General features: G+C 35.7%; 1 protein-coding gene and 1 pseudogene across 2 annotated transcripts in view; one reads left to right on the top strand and one right to left on the bottom strand.

The window, feature by feature from the left end:
- Positions 1 to 17981, top strand: part of CEP57L1 (centrosomal protein 57 like 1) — a 77509-nt gene extending 59528 nt beyond the window's left edge. For both annotated transcript variants that reach the window (XM_047102582.1, XM_047102581.1), the window contains 7 exons: positions 5949 to 6065; positions 9245 to 9322; positions 9792 to 9878; positions 13188 to 13265; positions 13382 to 13626; positions 14868 to 15012; positions 16841 to 17981. In XM_047102582.1, coding sequence (XP_046958538.1) covers positions 5949 to 6065; positions 9245 to 9322; positions 9792 to 9878; positions 13188 to 13265; positions 13382 to 13626; positions 14868 to 15012; positions 16841 to 17059 — 969 coding nt within the window. In that variant the 3' untranslated portion in view covers positions 17060 to 17981. The remainder of the gene's footprint in view (positions 1 to 5948; positions 6066 to 9244; positions 9323 to 9791; positions 9879 to 13187; positions 13266 to 13381; positions 13627 to 14867; positions 15013 to 16840) is intronic.
- Positions 11111 to 11755, bottom strand: LOC124528771 (ubiquitin-conjugating enzyme E2 D3-like; annotated as a pseudogene).
- Positions 17982 to 19233: the final 1252 nt, after the last annotated feature.

The raw sequence follows: 19233 nt of genomic DNA, 5'->3' as shown, positions 1-19233 counted from the left end.
TTTATCCATTCATCCGTCGATGGGCATTTGGGCTCTTTCCATACTTTGGCTATTGTTAATAGTGCTCCTATAAACATTGGGGTGCATGTGCCCCTTCAAAACAGCACACCTGTATCCCTTGGATAAATACCTAGTAGTGCAATTGCTGGGCCGTAAGGTAGTTCCATTTCTAATTTTTTGAGGAAACTCCATACTGTTTTCCAGAGGGGCTGCACCAGTTTGCTTTCCCACCAGCAGTGTAAAAGGATTCTCCTTTCTCTGCATCCTCGCCAACATCTGTTGTTGCCTGAGTTGTTAATGTTAGCCATTCTGACCAGTGTGAGGTGGTATCTCGTTGTGGTTTTGATTTGTATTTCCCTGGTGATGAGTGATGTTGAGCATTTTTTCACGTGTCTGTTAGCCATCAGGATGTCTTCTTTGGAGAAGTGTCTATTCATGTCTTTTGCCCATTTCTTCACTGGATTATTTGTGGGGGTTTTTGGGGTGTTGAGTTTGATAAGTTCTTTATAGATTTTGGATACTCACCCTTTCTTTATCTGATATGTCATTTGCAAATATCTTCTCCCATTCCATCAGTTGCCTTTTAGTTTTGCTGATTATTTCCTTTGCTGTGCAGAAGCTTTTTATTTTGATGAGGGAGATCCCAATAGTTCTTTTTTGCTTTTGTTTCCCTTGCCTCTGGAGACGTGTTGAGTAAGAAGTTGCTGCAGCCAAGGCCAAAGAGGTTTTTGCCTGCTTTCTCCTTGAGGATTTTGATGGCTTCCTGTCTTACTTTTAGATCTTTCATTAATTTTAAGCTTATTTTGGTGTATGGTGTAAGAAAGTGGTCCAGGTTCATTTTTCTGCATGTTGCTATCCAGTTTTCCCAGCACCATTTGCTGAAGAGACTGTCTTTATTCTATTGGATATTTCTTTCCTGCTTTGTCAGAGATTAGTTGGCCATACGTTTGTGGGTCCATTTCTGGGTTCTCTATTCTGTTCCATTGATCTGAGTGTCTGTTTTTGTGCCAGCACCATACTGTCTTGATGATTACAGCTTTGTAATACATCTTGAAGTCTGGGATTGTGATGCTTCCGGCTTTGGTTTTCTTTTTCAGGATTGCTTTGGCTATTCGGGGTCTTTTCTGGTTCCATACAAATTTTAGGATTGTTTGTTCTAGCTCTGTGGAGAATGCTGGTGTTATTTGGGTAGGGATTGCTATTTGTTTTTATTTTGATTGACATCTGGCTTGTTTTCTGTTTGAGGATAGATAGGATGAATAAAGCTATTATGAATATTCTTGTACAAATCTTTTGTGGATGTATGTTTTATTTCTTTTGGGTATATATCTAGTAATAAAATTGTGATGCCACAGGTAGGTGCATGTTTAACTTTATAAGAAACTTCTAAACTGTTTTCCAAAATATTTTTCTTTAGAAGTTATTGGTTTGCATTTTTCTGTGTGCTCCATCTGGAATTTTTGTATGCCGAGAGAAAATGTTGAAGGTTACATTTCTTTTCATGTGGATGTCCAGTTGTTCCAGCAGCATTCGTTACAATACTATCCTTTCTCCCATTGAATTGTATTGGCAGCTTTGTGTATAGTTGATTGACTATATAGATAAAGTCTGTTTCTGGGACCCTGTATACCATGTAGCTGTAAAATAAGTCTTGAAGTCAAGTAATGCAAATCTTCCCACTTTGTTCTTTTTGAAGATTATTGTGGTTATTATAGATCCTTTGCACTTCTATAAACATTTTATATTCAGTGTGGCATTTTCTAAAAAATAAGTCTTCTGGGATTTTGTCTGTGGTCTTGTTAAATCTGGAGATCATTTGGAGGAAAATTGACATCTCAAAAATATCTAATCTTTCAATCTATGAGCATGATGTAATTCTCCGTTTATTTCAGTCTTTGCTTTCTCTTTGTTGTGGTTTGTAGTTTTTAATGAGGTCTTACACATCTTTTGTTAAATTTATCTCTAAGAATTTAATGTTTTCTTAATGCTATGATGAACAGTATCATTTCCTCCCATTTTTCTATTACTAGTAAAATTGATATTTGTGTGACTTTGCATCCTGTAGTCTTGCTAATTTGTTTGTTCCAGTAGTTTTCAATTTTCTAGGGATTTTCAGTATACATAATCCTATCATCTGTGGATAAAGACAGTTTTATTTCTTCTTTTCCAATCTTTATGGCTTTTATTTCCTTTTTTCACCTTACTGCACTGGCTATTACAGCTAATACACTTTTAAGTAGAAGTAGTAAAGACTGTCATCCTTGCTTTGTTTCTGATCTTTGGGGAAAGATGCCAGTCTTTCACTGTTAACTATGATATTATCTATAGGTTATTCGTAGCTCTCCCTTATGAAGTTGTGGAAATTACCTTCTGTTCTTAGTTTGCTGAAAGTTTTTGTCATGAATGAGTATTGAATTTTGTTAATTGCTTTTTCTGCATCTCATCAGATGGGTCATATGATTTTTCTCCTTTATTCTGTTAATATGGTAAGTTACATTATTTGATTTTCAAATGTTAATCGATGTTGCATTCTTGGTATGGACCCCAACTGATTTTGATACATTATTCTTTTTCTACATTGCTTGATTCAGTTTGCTAAATTTTTGCCTAAGTATTTTTGTGACTGTATCTTTGAAGGATCTTTGTAATTTTCTCATAATGTCTGTCTAGTTCTGGTGTCATGGTTTTGTTGCCCTTGTAAAATTACTTGGAAAGATCTCTTGTTCTGTTTCCTGAAAGACCTTGTATAAGACTAGTGTTATTTCTTCCTTAAGTGTTTGATAGAATTAAAATTTGATAGAAGCCATCTGGATCTGGAGTATTCTTGTGGACAGTTTTTAAATTATGAATTCAATTTATTTACCAGATATAGGGCTACTTGGATTTTCTGTTTCTTTTTGTGTCTTTAGAGATGTCTCTTCTTTCATTTCTGATATTACTAATTTATAATTTTACTCTTTTAAAAATTATCCATCTACCTATCACTTCTATAAATTTTATTGATTTTTTTCAAAAAAGCAACATTTTTTTTGGAAAAAGCATCTTTTTTTCATTTCTTTTTTTTCCTTTTTGTTAATTTAAATTCCAGTTAGTTAACATACAGTGTAGTATTGATTTCAAGAGTAGAATTTAGTGATTCATTACTTACATATAACACCCACTGCTCATCTCAACAAGTGCCCTTCTTAATGCCCATCACCCATTTAGCCAACCCCCCTCCAGCAACCTTCAGTTTGTCCTATGTATTTAAGAGTCTAATGGTTTGCCTCCCTCTCTGTTTTTATCTTCTTTTTCCTTTTCCTTCCCTTCCCCTATATCTGTTGCAAGAAAATAACTTTATTTAGGGGCGCCTGGGTGGCGCAGTCGGTTAAGCGTTCGACTTCAGCCAGGTCACGATCTCACGGTCCGTGGGTTCGAGCCCCGCGTCGGGCTCTGGGCTGATGGCCCAGAGCCTGGAGCCTGTTTCCGATTCTGTGTCTCCCTCTCTCTCTGCCCCTCCCCCGTTCATGCTCTGTCTCGCTCTGTCCCAAAAATAAAAATAAAAAACGTTTTAAAAAAAAAATAAATAACTTTTTATTTATAGTTTTTTTGTTATTTCCCACATAATTGATTTCCATTTTATTATTTCCTTCCTTATTGATTTTAAAACTTTTATTCTTTCTCTTAAATGTTGCCATTTTATGATAAAAGCTACTGAGTTCAGTCTTAACCGCTTTACTTGCCTCCCACAGAGTTTGATGTTTTGTTTTGTTTTGTTTTGTTAATTTTAGAGAGAGAGCAAGACAGGGAAAGGGGAGGAAGGGTGGGTGGAGAGAGAGAGAGAGAGAGAGAGAGAATCTTAGGCAGGCTCAGAGCGGAGCCCAATGCAGGGCTTGATCCCTCAACCCTCGGATCATGACCTGAGCCGAAATCACGAGTAGATCACTCAACCAGCTGAGCCACCCAGGCACCCCAGATGTTTTGTGTTTTTCTTGTCATTCAGCTAAAAAATATTTTCTAACTTCTCTAGTGATTTCTTTTTAAATTTTATTGACTTCTCTTCCTCCTGATACTTCTCTCCTCTTTGTAGTAGCTGTTGTACAAGTTAAAATATGTGTTTTTAACTAAACCAGTTGGCCAAGAATTAGTATTAAAACATTTCAGTATGATGTACAATCCTTACTACAGTGTGCTTCCACTTGTCCCCTTTGTGCTACAGTTTTCATAATTTTATTTCTGTATGTGTTATAAAACTCACGCTACAGGGGCGCCTGGGTGGCGCAGTCGGTTAAGCGTCCGACTTCAGCCAGGTCACGATCTCGCAGTCCGGGAGTTCGAGCCCCGCGTCAGGCTCTGGGCTGATGGCTCAGAGCCTGGAGCCTGTTTCCGATTCTGTGTCTCCCTCTCTCTCTGCCCCTCCCCCGTTCATGCTCTGTCTCTCTCTGTCCCAAAAATAAATAAAAAACGTTGAAAAAAAAAATTAAAAAAAAAAAAACTCACGCTACATCATTATTATTTTTGCTTTAAAAGGTTGTCCTTTAAAGAAAATTTAAAGAAATAAGATGGAATACGTATCTATTCACATTTTTACCATTTCAATGTTTTTCTTTCTTTGTGTAGATATGATCTTATGTCTGGTGTCATTTCCTTCAGTCCAAAGTACATCCTTTAAAAGTATGCTGAGAATTCTCTTAGCATATATTTTTCTGGACGAGTCCTTCCTTCACTATTATTGGTGAAGGATATTTTCACTGGATATAAAATTCTAGTTGGCAGCTTTTGTTCTCTCAGCACATTAAAAATGTGATCTCAATTGTCTTCTGAATTTCATAGTTTCTAATGAGAATTTTTATCTTCATTCCTCTGTGCATAATGAATCATCATTTCTCAGACTGCTTCTAAGGTTTTCCCTTTATCACTGGTTTTTAGTAATTTGATGATGATGTGCCCAAATATGGTTTTCTTTGTACTTTGCTTGCGTTTTTTAATTTGTTATTATTATTCTTGGATCTGCCCAGTAATATTTTTCATCAAATTTGGAAAATTTTGGGGGCTCCTGGGTGGCTCAGTTGGTTACACATCCAACTTTGGCTCAGGTTACAATCTCACAGTCTGTGAGTTCCAGCCCCGCGTCAGGCTCTGTGCTGACAGCTCAGAGCCTAGACCCTGCTTCAGATTCTGTGTCTCCCTCTCTCTCTGCGCCCCCCCCATCTCACACTCTGTCTCTTTCTCTCTCAAAAATAAACATTTTAAAAAATGGTAAATTTTTAGCCATTATCATAACTTCAAATAATTATTTTTGCCTGAATAATTCTTCTCTACTTCTCTCCCTCTGTAATGCCAGTTGAATATTAGACCACAGGTCACTGAGACTGTTTATTGCTTGTTTCAGTTTTTTGTTTTTTAATATTCTTTATTCTTTAGAGCACTGTTAAGTTTATAGAAAATTGAGCAGCCAGTATAGAAAGTTTTCATATACCCCCTGCCTCCTCACAGTTGCCCCTATTATTAGTACCTTTCATTAGTGTGATAATAAATAACCATTACAAAACAATGTATAGATGTGAAAATATATGTATAACTTTCCTTTTTTCCAGTTTCTCTATATACTTTATTTCTCTGATAGCTGATTTTCTGTGTTATAATTAAAAGATATATCAATGTGTAGGTTTGGTCACCCTACAAATAACAGTTTATTTAATATATGTTTCACTGATGATGTTTTCCTTAGTAGAAATGTCATATAATCATACATAGAAGAGTTTGTTTCATTGTAGCTCATTTTTTAATATTATGTTTGTTTTTTAAAAGTATTTTTATTTTTCTGTTTTTTACTCATAAGCACCTATGTACATGTATATACATGTTTCTTATGACAGATTTATTGTGCTTTAATTCTCAGAAGTTGTATTATTCTTGAGCCATTGGCATTACTTGCCAAATTCAGGTTTTGTTTTTATCCTTTCCAGGCCCAGCTTCAAAGGGAAAAAAAGCAAGATCATATGAAGCTGCAAGCAAAACTTGAAAAGCTTGATGTCTTAGAAAAAGAATGTTTTAAACTTACAGCAACTCAGAAAACTGCTGAGGTAAGCTTCCATTTGTTTCTTTGAAGTGATGATGCCAGGAATAAATCTTTAGTATTAAGCATTATTGGCCCTATATGTGAATATACAGTAAATCTGATTTATAAAACTTCTTTAACAGCCCTTAGTAATCCAGATATGATTTTCTGCCTGTGGAGATAAAAAGTTAATGCATTCTGTCATGGCATGAATGAGCTTGCCTTTTGATGTAAAATTGTAATTTGGGCTTCTTCTGAAATGGCAGAACATTTTCATTAGTCAGATAATTTGCCTAAAGGATATTGAAAAGATTGACTTTCACCACTTACAGTCAAGTCTATCCTATATCCCATCCTGAAATGCCCTCTCCTTTCTCCACCCAAATTTTCTTCATTTCATAAGACCTTCTTCAGGTCCTGCTTGAGTTCTCCAATTCTCAGGAAGCTCTCCCTTTGAAATAGTACTGTCTTCACACTCTGAACCATAGCATGGATATAAGATGAAATACATATGTATATTATATATAAAATACATATATATATGTATGAGTGTGTGTATAGTCTGAGTCAAATTATATTCATTGTTTTGTTGTTTAATTGTTTCATGTATATTACTTTTGTTTCCTTACATACAGTGTAAACTGTTAAATAACAAGGAACATATCTTATGCTTTTTTCATATTTTAAAAATTTAGTTATAACTGAAAAAAAACATTATATTAGTTTCAGGTGTACAACCTAATGATGACCACAATAAGTCTAATTAATATCCCTCACCATACATTGTCACAAAATTGTTTTTTTTTTTTTAAAGGTTTTATTTAAACTTCAGTTAGTTAACATACAGTGTAATATTAGTTTCAGGTATGCAATATAGTGATTCTGCAGTCCCATACATCAGCTGGTACTCATCACAACAAATGTGTTCCTTAATCTCCATCACCTCCATCCCTCCCCCCATCTCCCTTCTGCTAACCATCAGTTTGTTCTCTATAGTTAAGAGTCTTTTTTTTTTTAATTTGTTTTATTTATTTTTTTAGAGAGAGAGAGAGAATGCTAGCAGGGGAGGGGGTCAAAGAGAAAGAGAAAGAATCTTAAGCAGGCTCCATGCTCAGCTCAGAGCTTGTTATGGGGCTCGATCCCACAACCCTGGTATCACAACCTGAGCCAAAATCAAGAGTCGGGCGCTCAACCGACTGAGCCACCCAGGCTCCCCAAGAGCCTATTTTTTACTTTATCTCTCTTTTTTTTGTTGTTCATTTGTTTTATTTATTTATTTTTTTTATTTATTTATTTTTTTTAATTTTTTTTTTCAACGTTTTTATTTATTTTTGGGACAGAGAGAGACAGAGCATGAACGGGGGAGGGGCAGAGAGAGAGGGAGACACAGAATCGGAAACAGGCTCCAGGCTCCGAGCCATCCGCCCAGAGCCTGACGCGGGGCTCGAACTCACGGACCGGGAGATCGTGACCTGGCTGAAGTCGGACGCTTAACCGACTGCGCCACCCAGGTGCCCCATTATTTATTTATTTTTTAAAAATGTTTATTTATTTTGAAAGAGAGAGAGCAGGGGTGGGGCAGAGAGAGAGAATCTCAAGCAGGTTCCACACTGTCAATGCAGAGCCTGACGCAGGGTTCATCTCACAAACCATAATATCATGACCTGAGCCGAAATCAAGAGTTGGATGCTTACCCAACTGAGCCACCCAGGCACCCGTTTTATTCCTTTAATTCCACATATGAGTGAAATCATACAGTATTTGTCCTTCTCTGACTTTTTTCACTTAGCATTATACTCTCTAGCTCCATCCACATCATTGCAAATGGCAAGGTTTCATTCTTTTTTTATGGTTGAGTAATATTCCTGTGTGTGTGTGTGTGTGTGTGTGTGTGTGTGTGTGTGTATACACATGCCACATCTTCTTTATCCATTCATCAGTCGTGAACCCTTGGGCTGTTTCCATAATTTGGCTGTTATAGTAATGCTGCTATAAACATAGGGGTGCACGTGTCCCTTTGAATTAATATTTCTGTATTCTTTGGTTAGATACCTAATAATGCAATTTCTGGGTAGTTCAATTTTTAACTTTTTTTTTTTAATTTTTTTTAATGTTTATTTTTGAGAGCGAAAGTGACAAAATGCGAGCAGGGGAGGGGCAGAGAGTGAGAGAGACACAGAATCCAAAGCAGGCTCCAGGCTTTGAGCAGTCAGCACAGAGCCCTACTTGTGGCTCAAACCCATGAACTGTGAGATCATGACCTGAGCCAAAGTCGGACGCTTAACCGACTGAGCCACCCAGGCGCCCCTATTTTTAACTTTTTGAGGAAACTCCATACTGTTTTCCAGAGTGGTCGCACCAGTTTGCATTCCCACCAACAGTGCAAGAGGGTTCCCCTTTCTCCACATTCTCACCAACACCTGTTGTTTCTTGTGTTGTTGATGTTAGCCATTCTGACAGGTATGAGGTGATATCTCATTGTAGTTTTGATTTGCATTTCCCTGATGATAAGTGATGTTGAGCATCTTTTCATGTGTCTTTGGTCATCTGGATGTCTCCTTTGGAAGAATGTCTATTCATGTCTTCTACCCCTTTACTTGGATTATTCATTTTTGTGGTGTTGAGTTTTATAAGTTCTTTGTATATTTTGAATACTAACCCTTTATCAGATATGTCACTGGCAAATATTTTATCCCATTCTGTAGGTTGCCTTTTAGTTTTGTTGATTGTTTCCTTCACTGGACAAAAGCTTTTTATTATGATATATTCTATATATTATATTTATTATATGTCTTCCTATGAATTCCCTCTGCCAACAACTGCACCCTTATAATATGCACACAGTAGAAATTTATTGTGATTTGTCTATGTTTTGAATGAAACACTGAGACCCAAGCTATAATTGTTTGACCCTCTAGACCTCAGAAGTTTCATCATTACAATTTTGTTGCTGGAAGTTAATGTCTTTGCATGTACATTCTTTGCTTTCCCTTTGTTCCTCTTATATGTAATAGCAGATAAAGAAGCATAGGAAGGAAGCCAGGAAAAATCTTAGCATCTTTTGCCCTTTATTTTTCTTTCTTTCTGTTTAATTTGCTGAACTATTAAGAATCAAGACTCCAAACACTCTATTTGGAAAAAGAACAAAGGATATTTGACTCTAGGTTTTATATAACAATCCCAGGTTTTTTTGTTCTTTTGCAGGGCAAGATTAAACATTTAGAAGAAAAACTTAAGGAAGAAGAACATCAGCGTAAGCTATTTCAGGACAAAGCATCAGAAGTAAATAGAGCATTATATTATTTATCAAAATAAACCACAGATTATTTATTATACTTATTTTTCATTGTCTGAAGCCTATAATTTCTGCTTCATTGCTTGTTCGTTTTGTCTCTTTTTGCTATACTAATGAAATTCTTAGTAAGTCAGCCAGTATATTTATATACTTGGATGCACTGCCAAGAGAGGTCTTGTAGTCTTGAAATTTTGACATATATCTACGAAAGAATTCCTGATATAGATTTTCAGTTGATTGGTATATGTGTATTAAGTAATGCATTCTCTCATAAACAGAAAATGGTTGTAATTATCAATAGACTTAGTAGCTTTCACATACAAAAAATAATATTTGGAGTTTTCTTCCTCAGAAAGCATTTTTGTCTTTATAAACTGAGACTTGATTTCTCATTATAATGTCTTTGAAGAGCTTATTAAAAATCAGTTTTATAAAGCTTGTTCCTTAATATTGTAGCTTCAAACTGGACTTGAAATCAGTAGAATTTTAATGTCTTCAGTATCAAATAAAAAATGCTCCAAGGAGAAGAAGAAATCTTCAAAGGTAGGCAGATACTTTATTCTTATTTGCTAATGTCTGTTTCTTTACTCTTCTAATATTTATATCTATCCATTTCCAAAAAGAATTTGAAGAGATTTATAATAAAAGACATGCAATAATGCTATGAAATGTGGATTAAAACATAAGTTGAGTGATGATGGTTTTAGGTTTGAGGATAGAATATTCTATAAAACCTAGGTTAAAGAAAGTATCCATAGTTGAGCACAAAACCTAGTTCCAAGCTTGCTTGACAATCAAAGCAAAAAGGAGCATGTAACGGTCAGTATACCTGTCTTTGTGAAATAACAATAGCATTCCAATTTTTCCAGAGAGACAGACATTTTTCTAGTTCTAAACTCTTTTTTTTTCAGTTTGTACAACTTTATTGAAGAAAAATAAATCAGTTACTAGCAGAGCTATTAGTTGATTACTCATCCATTGACAGCTTGTATCATTTATTTAATGCTGTATTAAATGGTGTATTGGAAGATAGATTAACGAATAGCTCCAAGTCTCCTAACAATTTAAATGAAAATTTAAAAATGTTTGAGACCCCATTTTGGAATACAAAGGGTATTTGGCTTCCAGTTTCCATTCTCTATAGAACAAGAGCATGTCATTCCTATATTAACATGCGTAAAATACATCACATTTTCTGTTCTGCTGATGCCATACATTAATACCAATTCTCCAGTCACATCAGTTTTTTTTAATGTTTATTTATTTTTGAGAGAGAGAGAGAGAGAGAGAGAGGCAGAGTGCAAGTGGGAGAGGGGCAGAGAGAGAAAGAGACACAGAATCTGAAACAGATTCCAGGCTCCCAGCTGTCAGCACAGAGCCCTACGCTGGGCTTGAACCCATGCACTGCAAGATCATGACCTGAGCCGAAGTCGGACCCTGAAGCAACAGAACCAACCTAGGCGCCCCCCCAGTCACATCATTTTTGAGCATAAAGTATCTCTAACAGTAGAAGGTTTAAAAAAAGAATGGGTACTTGAATAATGCTGCTTCCTTTGATGTGACAACCGAGCATCCACCTCCCTCCTGCTCAGGTGATTTCTTCAGTGTATTAGAGCAGTGCAGGATGGTTTTAGTCTCATAACAAAGTTAGAGTAAAGACACTGGCCACATAATACACATGCTCCTTTTTAAAAAAAACAATTCTGAATCTTGGGCAACTGTTCCCTTATAACTACTTTTTAGTTTCTAAAAGCAGTTGTTGTCCAAAGCTGGTCTTTGTCAGATGAGTATGCAAATGAATGGAGGGAGATAAACAAAAAATAACATTTTAAAAGATGAAGTCTGATAAGGGAGTAGCCAGATAAGAAAATCAAAAAAGGAACAGTAATTTAAAGTTTATTCCAGCTATAATGCAGGCTATTCTGACTTTAAGGTAGTATCACATAGCATACTTCTGAGCCCATTTCCAGGATACTCTGTTGTACTTCTATTTTATAGATCCATGCAGTCTCTGGCACTAGGGTGTCATCTGGGTTTGGATCATATAGCAGGGAACAAATGTATAATTTAGAAATAATTAAAGCAGGAGATCACTGTGATCTTCGAATATCAAGACAAATGCTACCAATCCTGTAATATTTGAAAAACATTGATTGATAAATTCTTCTTGTAAATGCAACCTTAGGTGGTTTCAAGGAAGAGTCTATAGGAAAACGAATTGTCAAAAAGAATACACTGCCTCAATATGGGCCATCATTAGGTCCCATAATTGTGGCTTGCTGATGAAACATATCTTCCCCAACTGGACCTGCAGAACACTGTGCTAGAGGGTCATGGGCCAAATCACTCTTATTAACCCATTTCAATCCCATAACTTGTGCTTTTTGTCTGGCCCCTCACTTTCTCAATGGGTGCTCAAAGACTGGACCAAAACTCTTGGGGCGCCTGGGTGGCGCAGTCGGTTAAGCGTCCGACTTCAGCCAGGTCACGATCTCGCGGTCCGTGAGTTCGAGCCCCGCGTCAGGCTCTGGGCTGATGGCTCGGAGCCTGGAGCCTGTTTCTGATTCTGTGTCTCCCTCTCTCTCTGCTCCTCCCCCGTTCATGCTGTGTCTCTCTCTGTCCCAAAAATAAATAAACGTTGAAAAAAAAAAATTTTTTTTTAAAAAATAAAAATAAAAAAAAAAATAAAATAAAGACTGGACCAAAACTCTTGATTATCTAGGCACAGGGAAGGGTTGTCTTTTTGTCTCACACTGGCTCTGCCAGACACAGGCACAGAGGGAGGGGCCAGGGCTTCCCTCAAGCTGCCCCTAGTACTAAACTCAGAGAAACGTATTCTGCAATACTTTATAAAAGTGGCACTAAATGACACAACAGATGATAACAATACAATAGATCCTGGAAGCAGTTTTATATAATCTAAGGTCACCAGAACCCATTTGTTAGAAGGACAGTAATAATTGTCTGTCAGTTCAGATCTTGGGAACACAGAAACTCCTCAGATTGGAAAAGTAGTAATTATACACAGTTGAAAATTTAGTACTATCAATAAATACAATAAAAAATCAGTGACAACTCTGCAGATGAAAATAAATCCCAATCTAAGCGAGGCCTTTAAGAATTCATAAGTGACACTGTTCTTAAGACTGAGAAAAAAAAAAGATGCCTACGTATCTTGCTTCTTCTGATAAAGAATAAAAATACTTACATACTTATTTGGTCCAGCTCATCCTGCTTTGCTATCAGTGATTAAGCTGTAGTACATCTATAACATGAAATACTACACAGAAATAAAAAGAATGTGTTGATATTTGCTGGATCCTATTGAAGGAGATTTGGATCGTTTTCAGTTTTTGACTATCACAAATAAAGCTGTTATGAACATTTGCATATAGGTTTTTGTGTGAACGTAGGTTTTAATTTTTCTGGGATAAATATCCAAGAATATAATTGCCAGGTCATATGAGAAGTACATGTTTCGTTTTACAAGAAATTTCCAAATTGTTTTCCAAAGTGGCTATATTATTTTGTATTCCTACAAGTGATGCATGAGTGATCTGGCTTCTCTGTATGTTTGCCAGCATTTGTTGTTGTCACTGTTCTCCATTTTGGCCATCCTGTTAGCTGTGTAGTGATATTTCATTGTAACTTGCATTTTCCTAATGGCTAATGTGTTGCAGATCTTTTCATGTATTTATTTGCCGTACATATGACCTTTTCAGCAAAATGTCTATCCATATTTTTTGCTTCTTTCTAATCAGATTGTTCACTGTTGAGTTTCGAAACTTCTTCATATCATAAATGTCTTTAAAAAATTTTTTTGTTTACTCTTTTTCCTTTGTTAATATTTAGAAAACTAAATGTTTAAAGAGAGGACCACGTCAGCAAATTTATTCCAAGTTTGAATCACTGCCTATTATGGCTGAGAAGGTAAGAGAGGAAAAAATGAAGATACTTGTTCTGACACACTCCTGTTTTGTTGTAAGTGCTATTTAAATGCCATGAGTCATTTAAAATTGTTCTCAGCTATTTCTTTTCCCCTAAAGTCTGCCAGTACAGGCCATTCTGTGAATAGAAGTATGCAAAGCCTCCTGCAGATGATGCAACATTATGGGCCACATATCCTTCAGAAACCTACTGAAGTTACCGAGCTTAGATGTCTCTACAAGCCTACTAGAACAAGTACCCAGTGTAGAGCTGAACCTTCTGACTCAAAAAATTCCCTTTCTATTTGTGACAATTTGTCTGAACTTTTGATGGCAATGCAAGATGAACTGGACCAAATGAGTATGTAAGTATTTTTATTCTTTATCAGAAGAAGTAGCAAGATATGTAGGCATCTTTTTTCTTCTCAGTCTTAAGAACAATGCCACTTATGAATTCTTTACCTTTTTTTAAACTTAAAAAAAAAATTGTTTTAATGTTTATTTTTGAGAGAGAGAGACAGAGCACAGAGGGGCAGAGAGAGAGGGAGACACAGAATCCAAAGCAGGCTCCAGGCCCTGAGCTGTCAGCACAGAGCCTGATACGGGGCTTGAACTCACGAACCATGAGATCCTGACCTGAGCTGAAGTCAGACGCCACTGAGCCACCCAGGCACCCCTGCCACTTATAAATTCTTAAAGGCCTCACTTAGATTAGGACTTACTTTCATCTGCAGAGTTGCCACTGATTTTTCATTGTATTTACTGATAGTATTTAAATTTTCAACTGTGTATAATTACTGCTTTTCCAATCTAAGGAGTTTCTGTGTTCCCAAGATCTGAACTGATAGACAATTATTACTGTCCTAACAAATGGGGTCAGGTGACCTTAAATTATAACTCACAAATGCTTTTATAAGAAAGATTCTCCTTTTGCTTTTTATAATCTTTTTAATTAAGTGGCATTTCATTAGACAAGTAGGAAAGCAGTTTCTTGTTTTAAACTCTGTCTGGTCTGCATTATAAGTTTTGAAGCATCCATAGTAAACAAGATTCTGTATAGGATACATATTTTAAGCCCCAAGTTTAAATATATATTCAACAAAAATCCCAGACAATATGAGATTTGGGTAGCCAGCTAGTTGAAATAAGACCTCTGTAGAAGATATAACTAGTTCTCTTGACAGTAGTAGGCAATCACCAAATCTAGGGATTTCTCAGGCAAATACTTTTATAGCTGGAATTCTTCCTAAACACCCTATATTAAGAATTCCAAAGTTGGAACTAAAGAGAATCCTTTAATACTTTTAGCTAAGGACATCAGAATGTTTTATTACATTTAGCTATGAGTATCAAAAATTTGGACTTTATTCTAAGGTTCTTTAAGACCCTAAGTCTAGGATATTTCTAAATTTATCTAATCTCAAATCACAAGAGCCTTTTATATTTACTGTAGATTTAATTAGATAACCCTACATAAAGAGACTGTCTTTGAAGATTAATATTTAACTGGCAAAAATTTATGATTGAACAGAATATTGTTTAATTATACCAAAGACATATAACATATAAACCATAATAGTACTTGATATTTGCTTTTCTTTCATAGGGAGCACGAAGAACTACTAAATCAAATGAAGGAGACTGAAAGTCATTCAGTCTGTGAAGACATAGAATGTGAACTAGAGCATTTAGTCAAGAAAATGGAAATTAAAGGAGAACAAATTTCCAAACTGATGAAGCATCAAGATAATGTAAGAAGGCTTTAGTTAAAGATTTTAATAAAAAGTTAACATATTTGGAGTCAATGTTATATCTCTGCATGATCTTTCAAATTTGAGGTCTGTATATGTGGTTTAGTGAAAAGATGACAGATAGAAATTAGGCTTATTATAGAGCCATCTGTCCCATTGGAATAACATGGCCTCCATGAAGAGTTCTCCAAGATAATTGTAAAGTAAGGGGAACAAGAATGTTTAGTTATGTATTCAGAAATGACCTTGGGAAAATTTTGAGGGAGGCTAAGTTTGCTTTGCAGCCCTCCTGGTTACCCTTTTAACATTCTTTCCCTTTATTTTTCCTGCCCCTAATGCTTTAATGAAGACTCTTATGTTGACAGGTCTCTGTTTCAGTACCCATACATAACCTGGCTCCTCAAGCAGTACTCTAATGCTAAAACCATTGTTTGTACTTTCCCAGAACAAGTTAGGCTGTGTTCCATTCCCTGAGGACCTGTGCTTAACTAGCTATAGTGTGGTGGTAAGGGGGACTCTGTCCTTGCATGCGAATGCTTAATAACTAAGAATGGCATAGCAATTTTAATATTTCAACAGAAGAATCATGGAATATGATACTATTTTATCCCAAGACAGTGATTCCATAGGTTGGATTATTAGCACTATTACCCTGCTGGAGCAGAAGGCAGAAGAAGTCTTTCCAGGAACCCTCAAATCACATCATATAGCTATCTGCCTATATAGAATAGTCAGCATTCATATAAGTTGGTGATATATTAACCTCACAACTCAGCCTTCCCCGCTTTTATAGGAAAGTAATAAAGGATTCAGAATTTTACTGCCTTTATTCTTCTATGACCAATAAAGAGAAAAAGAGGAAATGAAACTTTTAAAGCAAATATCTTCATTTTACTGGCTTTTAAAGCTATAGTAAGTAAATTTTTTTGTATGATTGTGTTAGGATGAAGATTATATAATGTACACTTTCTTAGCATTGCATAGGAGAAATTTGAAGGGAATACAAAAATAGTCGTATTTTTAACATACATAAATTAAGTTTTGAAAAATATTATTTCTACTCCATAATAGCTATAGCAGCATAAAGTTTCAAGCATTTTATCATGATAAATTTAATTTCTGAAATTTAAATGGCCTTGGACACATACTAGGTTCTTAGCCAATATCTGGATCAGATCTACAAATTAGGCCCATGCATAAGTGAAATAGACTAAGTAATGGACTGGGTTTGGCAGAAATAGGTTTTGGCTAGTTGATAGGTTTTGTTTCATTTAATTCCATCAACTGTTACCAGATACCACCCAATGAGACATCTTTTAACTGGCATTCAGTAATACTTTAAATTCAGGAATACTTTCAAGTAAAATATGTATGTGTACATTCAACTCTATAAATTCAGTGCTCATTCCTGAAAGGTCTTTTTCTCTTGTCTCTGTTCTCCAGTTTTTACTCGTTTCATATCCCTTATAAATCTTCCTTGCAGCTTCTCACTGATCTTCTCAGTCCACATTGATCTTGTCCTACTTTGGCCTTCTCAAATAAACACCTTCTGTCCCACTCAGAGTTATCCCAGCCTGAATTATTCTCTACTTGTCACATTTATGCTTTTCTTTCACTAATAAGAGCTATAAGCTTTTTGAGAGCAAGGTTTGTTTTATTCATTATATTTCTACCTAACTGGCACAGCGTTAGGCATATGATAGGTATTCAGTAAAGACTTAATGAACTTTTTAATGTCATGTAACCTTTAAACCGTCAATCCAATCCATTTTAGGGTATATTTTTTATATCTTTTTTTACTAAAATGTTAGATTTTTTTTCTCTCCAGGTCCGTAAACTGCAGCAAAAAATTCAAAACTCAAAGATGAGTGAAGCTTCAGGTATTCAGCGAGAAGATAGCAGCCCTAAAGGATCAAAGAACATAAAAAATAGCCCCAGAAAATGTTTGCTAACTAACTACCTTCAGAAGAACAGCAACTTTCATCCAGTACGAGTCCATAATCTTCAAATGAAATTGCGAAGAGATGATATCATGTGGGAACAGTAATAACACAATAGTAAAACTATCACCTTACATGAACTCTTGTCAATGAGATCTTGAATTGTCTAAAGTGGTTTTAATTTAATATGCCTTATGAAATTTTGAATTATGTTTCTAGTCCTTATAAAGTGTCAAGTTGTGATATTTTTAAATTAATGCATAACAACCTCCTAAGAGTCCCGAATAATAAATGACTGCGTTTTTGTTTCTCTGACTGAAATACCTAATCTCTCCATGTTTTAGACACATTGCTCATTTTGCAGACCTCTTAAGCTAAATCTAAGAAATTATACTGGATTGATGGTATTTAAAATTAAGTTAAATTTGAGATACAAGTACCATTCCACTTTTTTATTTAGTAGGCTTATAACCTTAAGAACCAATATAAAATGAACAGAGTAAGGAAAGGTCTTTTACCTTTCCTGGTGCTTCTTCCCTATCTTATTTTATGAGCTATGAAATGTTTTTCTTTTTTGTAAATGGAAGAGCCCTGTAAAGAAGCCTTTAGCCCAAGTTTTTATGTGACAATTATAAATAGGAACTCATGGTTACTTAATTTTTAGATGTCAATAACTTAACTGCAGAAGCCTTTTTCTGCAATTCCTATTCTCTTTTACAAATCCAGTGCTGCTTTTTAACACCAGTGATCTATTTATCTTATTCCTTTATCACTAAAACTTTTGATGAGTTTTAGTCTTTGCATTATGTATGATATTCATCAGTATAAATTGAGAATGTAAATTTCCAGGACCCACTTTTATAGGAAAGTACAGGAAAATGAAATTGGATGTTTTATTACCTTATCCAGGAACAATTCAGAGAAATATGATCTTTTTTTTTAGATATTTTTAAGTCAGTGATGTCGTAAGCAATGTCTTTGTATATGTATGCTTTATAATAAATTTACACTTGTTGACCTATCTTTCCAGAAACCTATGGAAACTATTATGACTCTTTTGAACTTTTTTGTTTTTTTCACTGAACTCCTTTGGGCCAACTAGAGAACGGAAGTCATCAGCTGAAGTAGAAATAGAAGACTGACAGAAAAGGCATAATGGAAAGGAGGAACTCAGAAGCTAGGGTAGCAGTTTAAGAGATGGTGATTCCAAAGGGTCGGAATTGATGGTACATTTATCTACAGCTGGGGGAATGATCAAGCTATAGGTATGAAAGAATTTTCAGGTCAAGATCTTGGGGAGTTAGGAAAAGCAATTATGTTAAAGACAGTCCTCCTAAGAAATTCCCTAAAAGTGTGTGTGTGTGGCGGGGGCGGGGGGAAGGTGGTAATTGTAGATCTCTGGTGAGGGAAGAAGAAAACTGATTCATTCTCACTGAGAGCAGAGGTGCTAAGTTAGAAGAACTTTCCAAACCTGAAGTGCAAAAATGACTGAAAATGGGCAGATGGATACTTGAAATTATCCTTGAAAGTGACTAATGATGGAGATGAAAGATTGTCTCTGGTTTAAATACTGCATGTGTCCTTCACCCACTCTTATTCCCTCTCCCTCTGCAGCTTCTTCAGCCCCAGAGACGTTCCACAGAGTGCTTCATCTAAATTCATTTTCATCACCTTACCTACTTTTCAACTTTGCCTTTCCTCCTTGAGAATGTGAGTGCTGTAGTTTAAACTTTGCAAAAAACTCACCAGGGCCGTAATGCAGCCCTGTCTCTTTCTGTGCCTTTGTTTTCCATGCACTTAGGAAAGTGGCTGACTACACTTAGCTTATCAGTAGTGAAGTCATCACTTGTGAAACTGTATTGGTAAAACAAAAACAAAGTCATTCTAGGAACACTTGAATATTTTAGTTAAGAATTGAGAATTTTCTTGAAAAATCAATGTAGCGTAGGAGAAAAACCATAAGATTTCAGAATTAGAAGACTTGGGTTCAAATTGTGACTCCACCATTTAGTAGTTTGGACAATCAAATAACTTTTCAGGGCCTCCATTTCTTATTTGTAAAGTAGGGATTATATTGCTACCTAAATGAAGTAACGTGTCATAGAAACCACCCAGCAGAAGGGTTGGCATTGAGTAAAAACTCAATAAATGTTAAATCTGACTGCCCTGCCCCACCAAAAATTGTCGGACAACCTGAGTTTGCATGTGTTAAAGCCTGAAAGCGAGAGCCAAAACGTATTCTTTGTAAAAGTGGGAATATTCTAATTACTTGGGGTTTTTT

This window comes from Lynx rufus, unplaced genomic scaffold (genome assembly GCF_022079265.1).
Source record: "Lynx rufus isolate CCGP_SWC_20201006 ecotype Redwood Valley unplaced genomic scaffold, mLynRuf1.p SCAF_6, whole genome shotgun sequence".
NCBI classification, from domain to species: Eukaryota; Metazoa; Chordata; class Mammalia; order Carnivora; family Felidae; genus Lynx; species Lynx rufus.
Note: the sequence above shows the minus strand (reverse complement) of the source record. Positions and strands in the feature narration are given on the sequence as shown.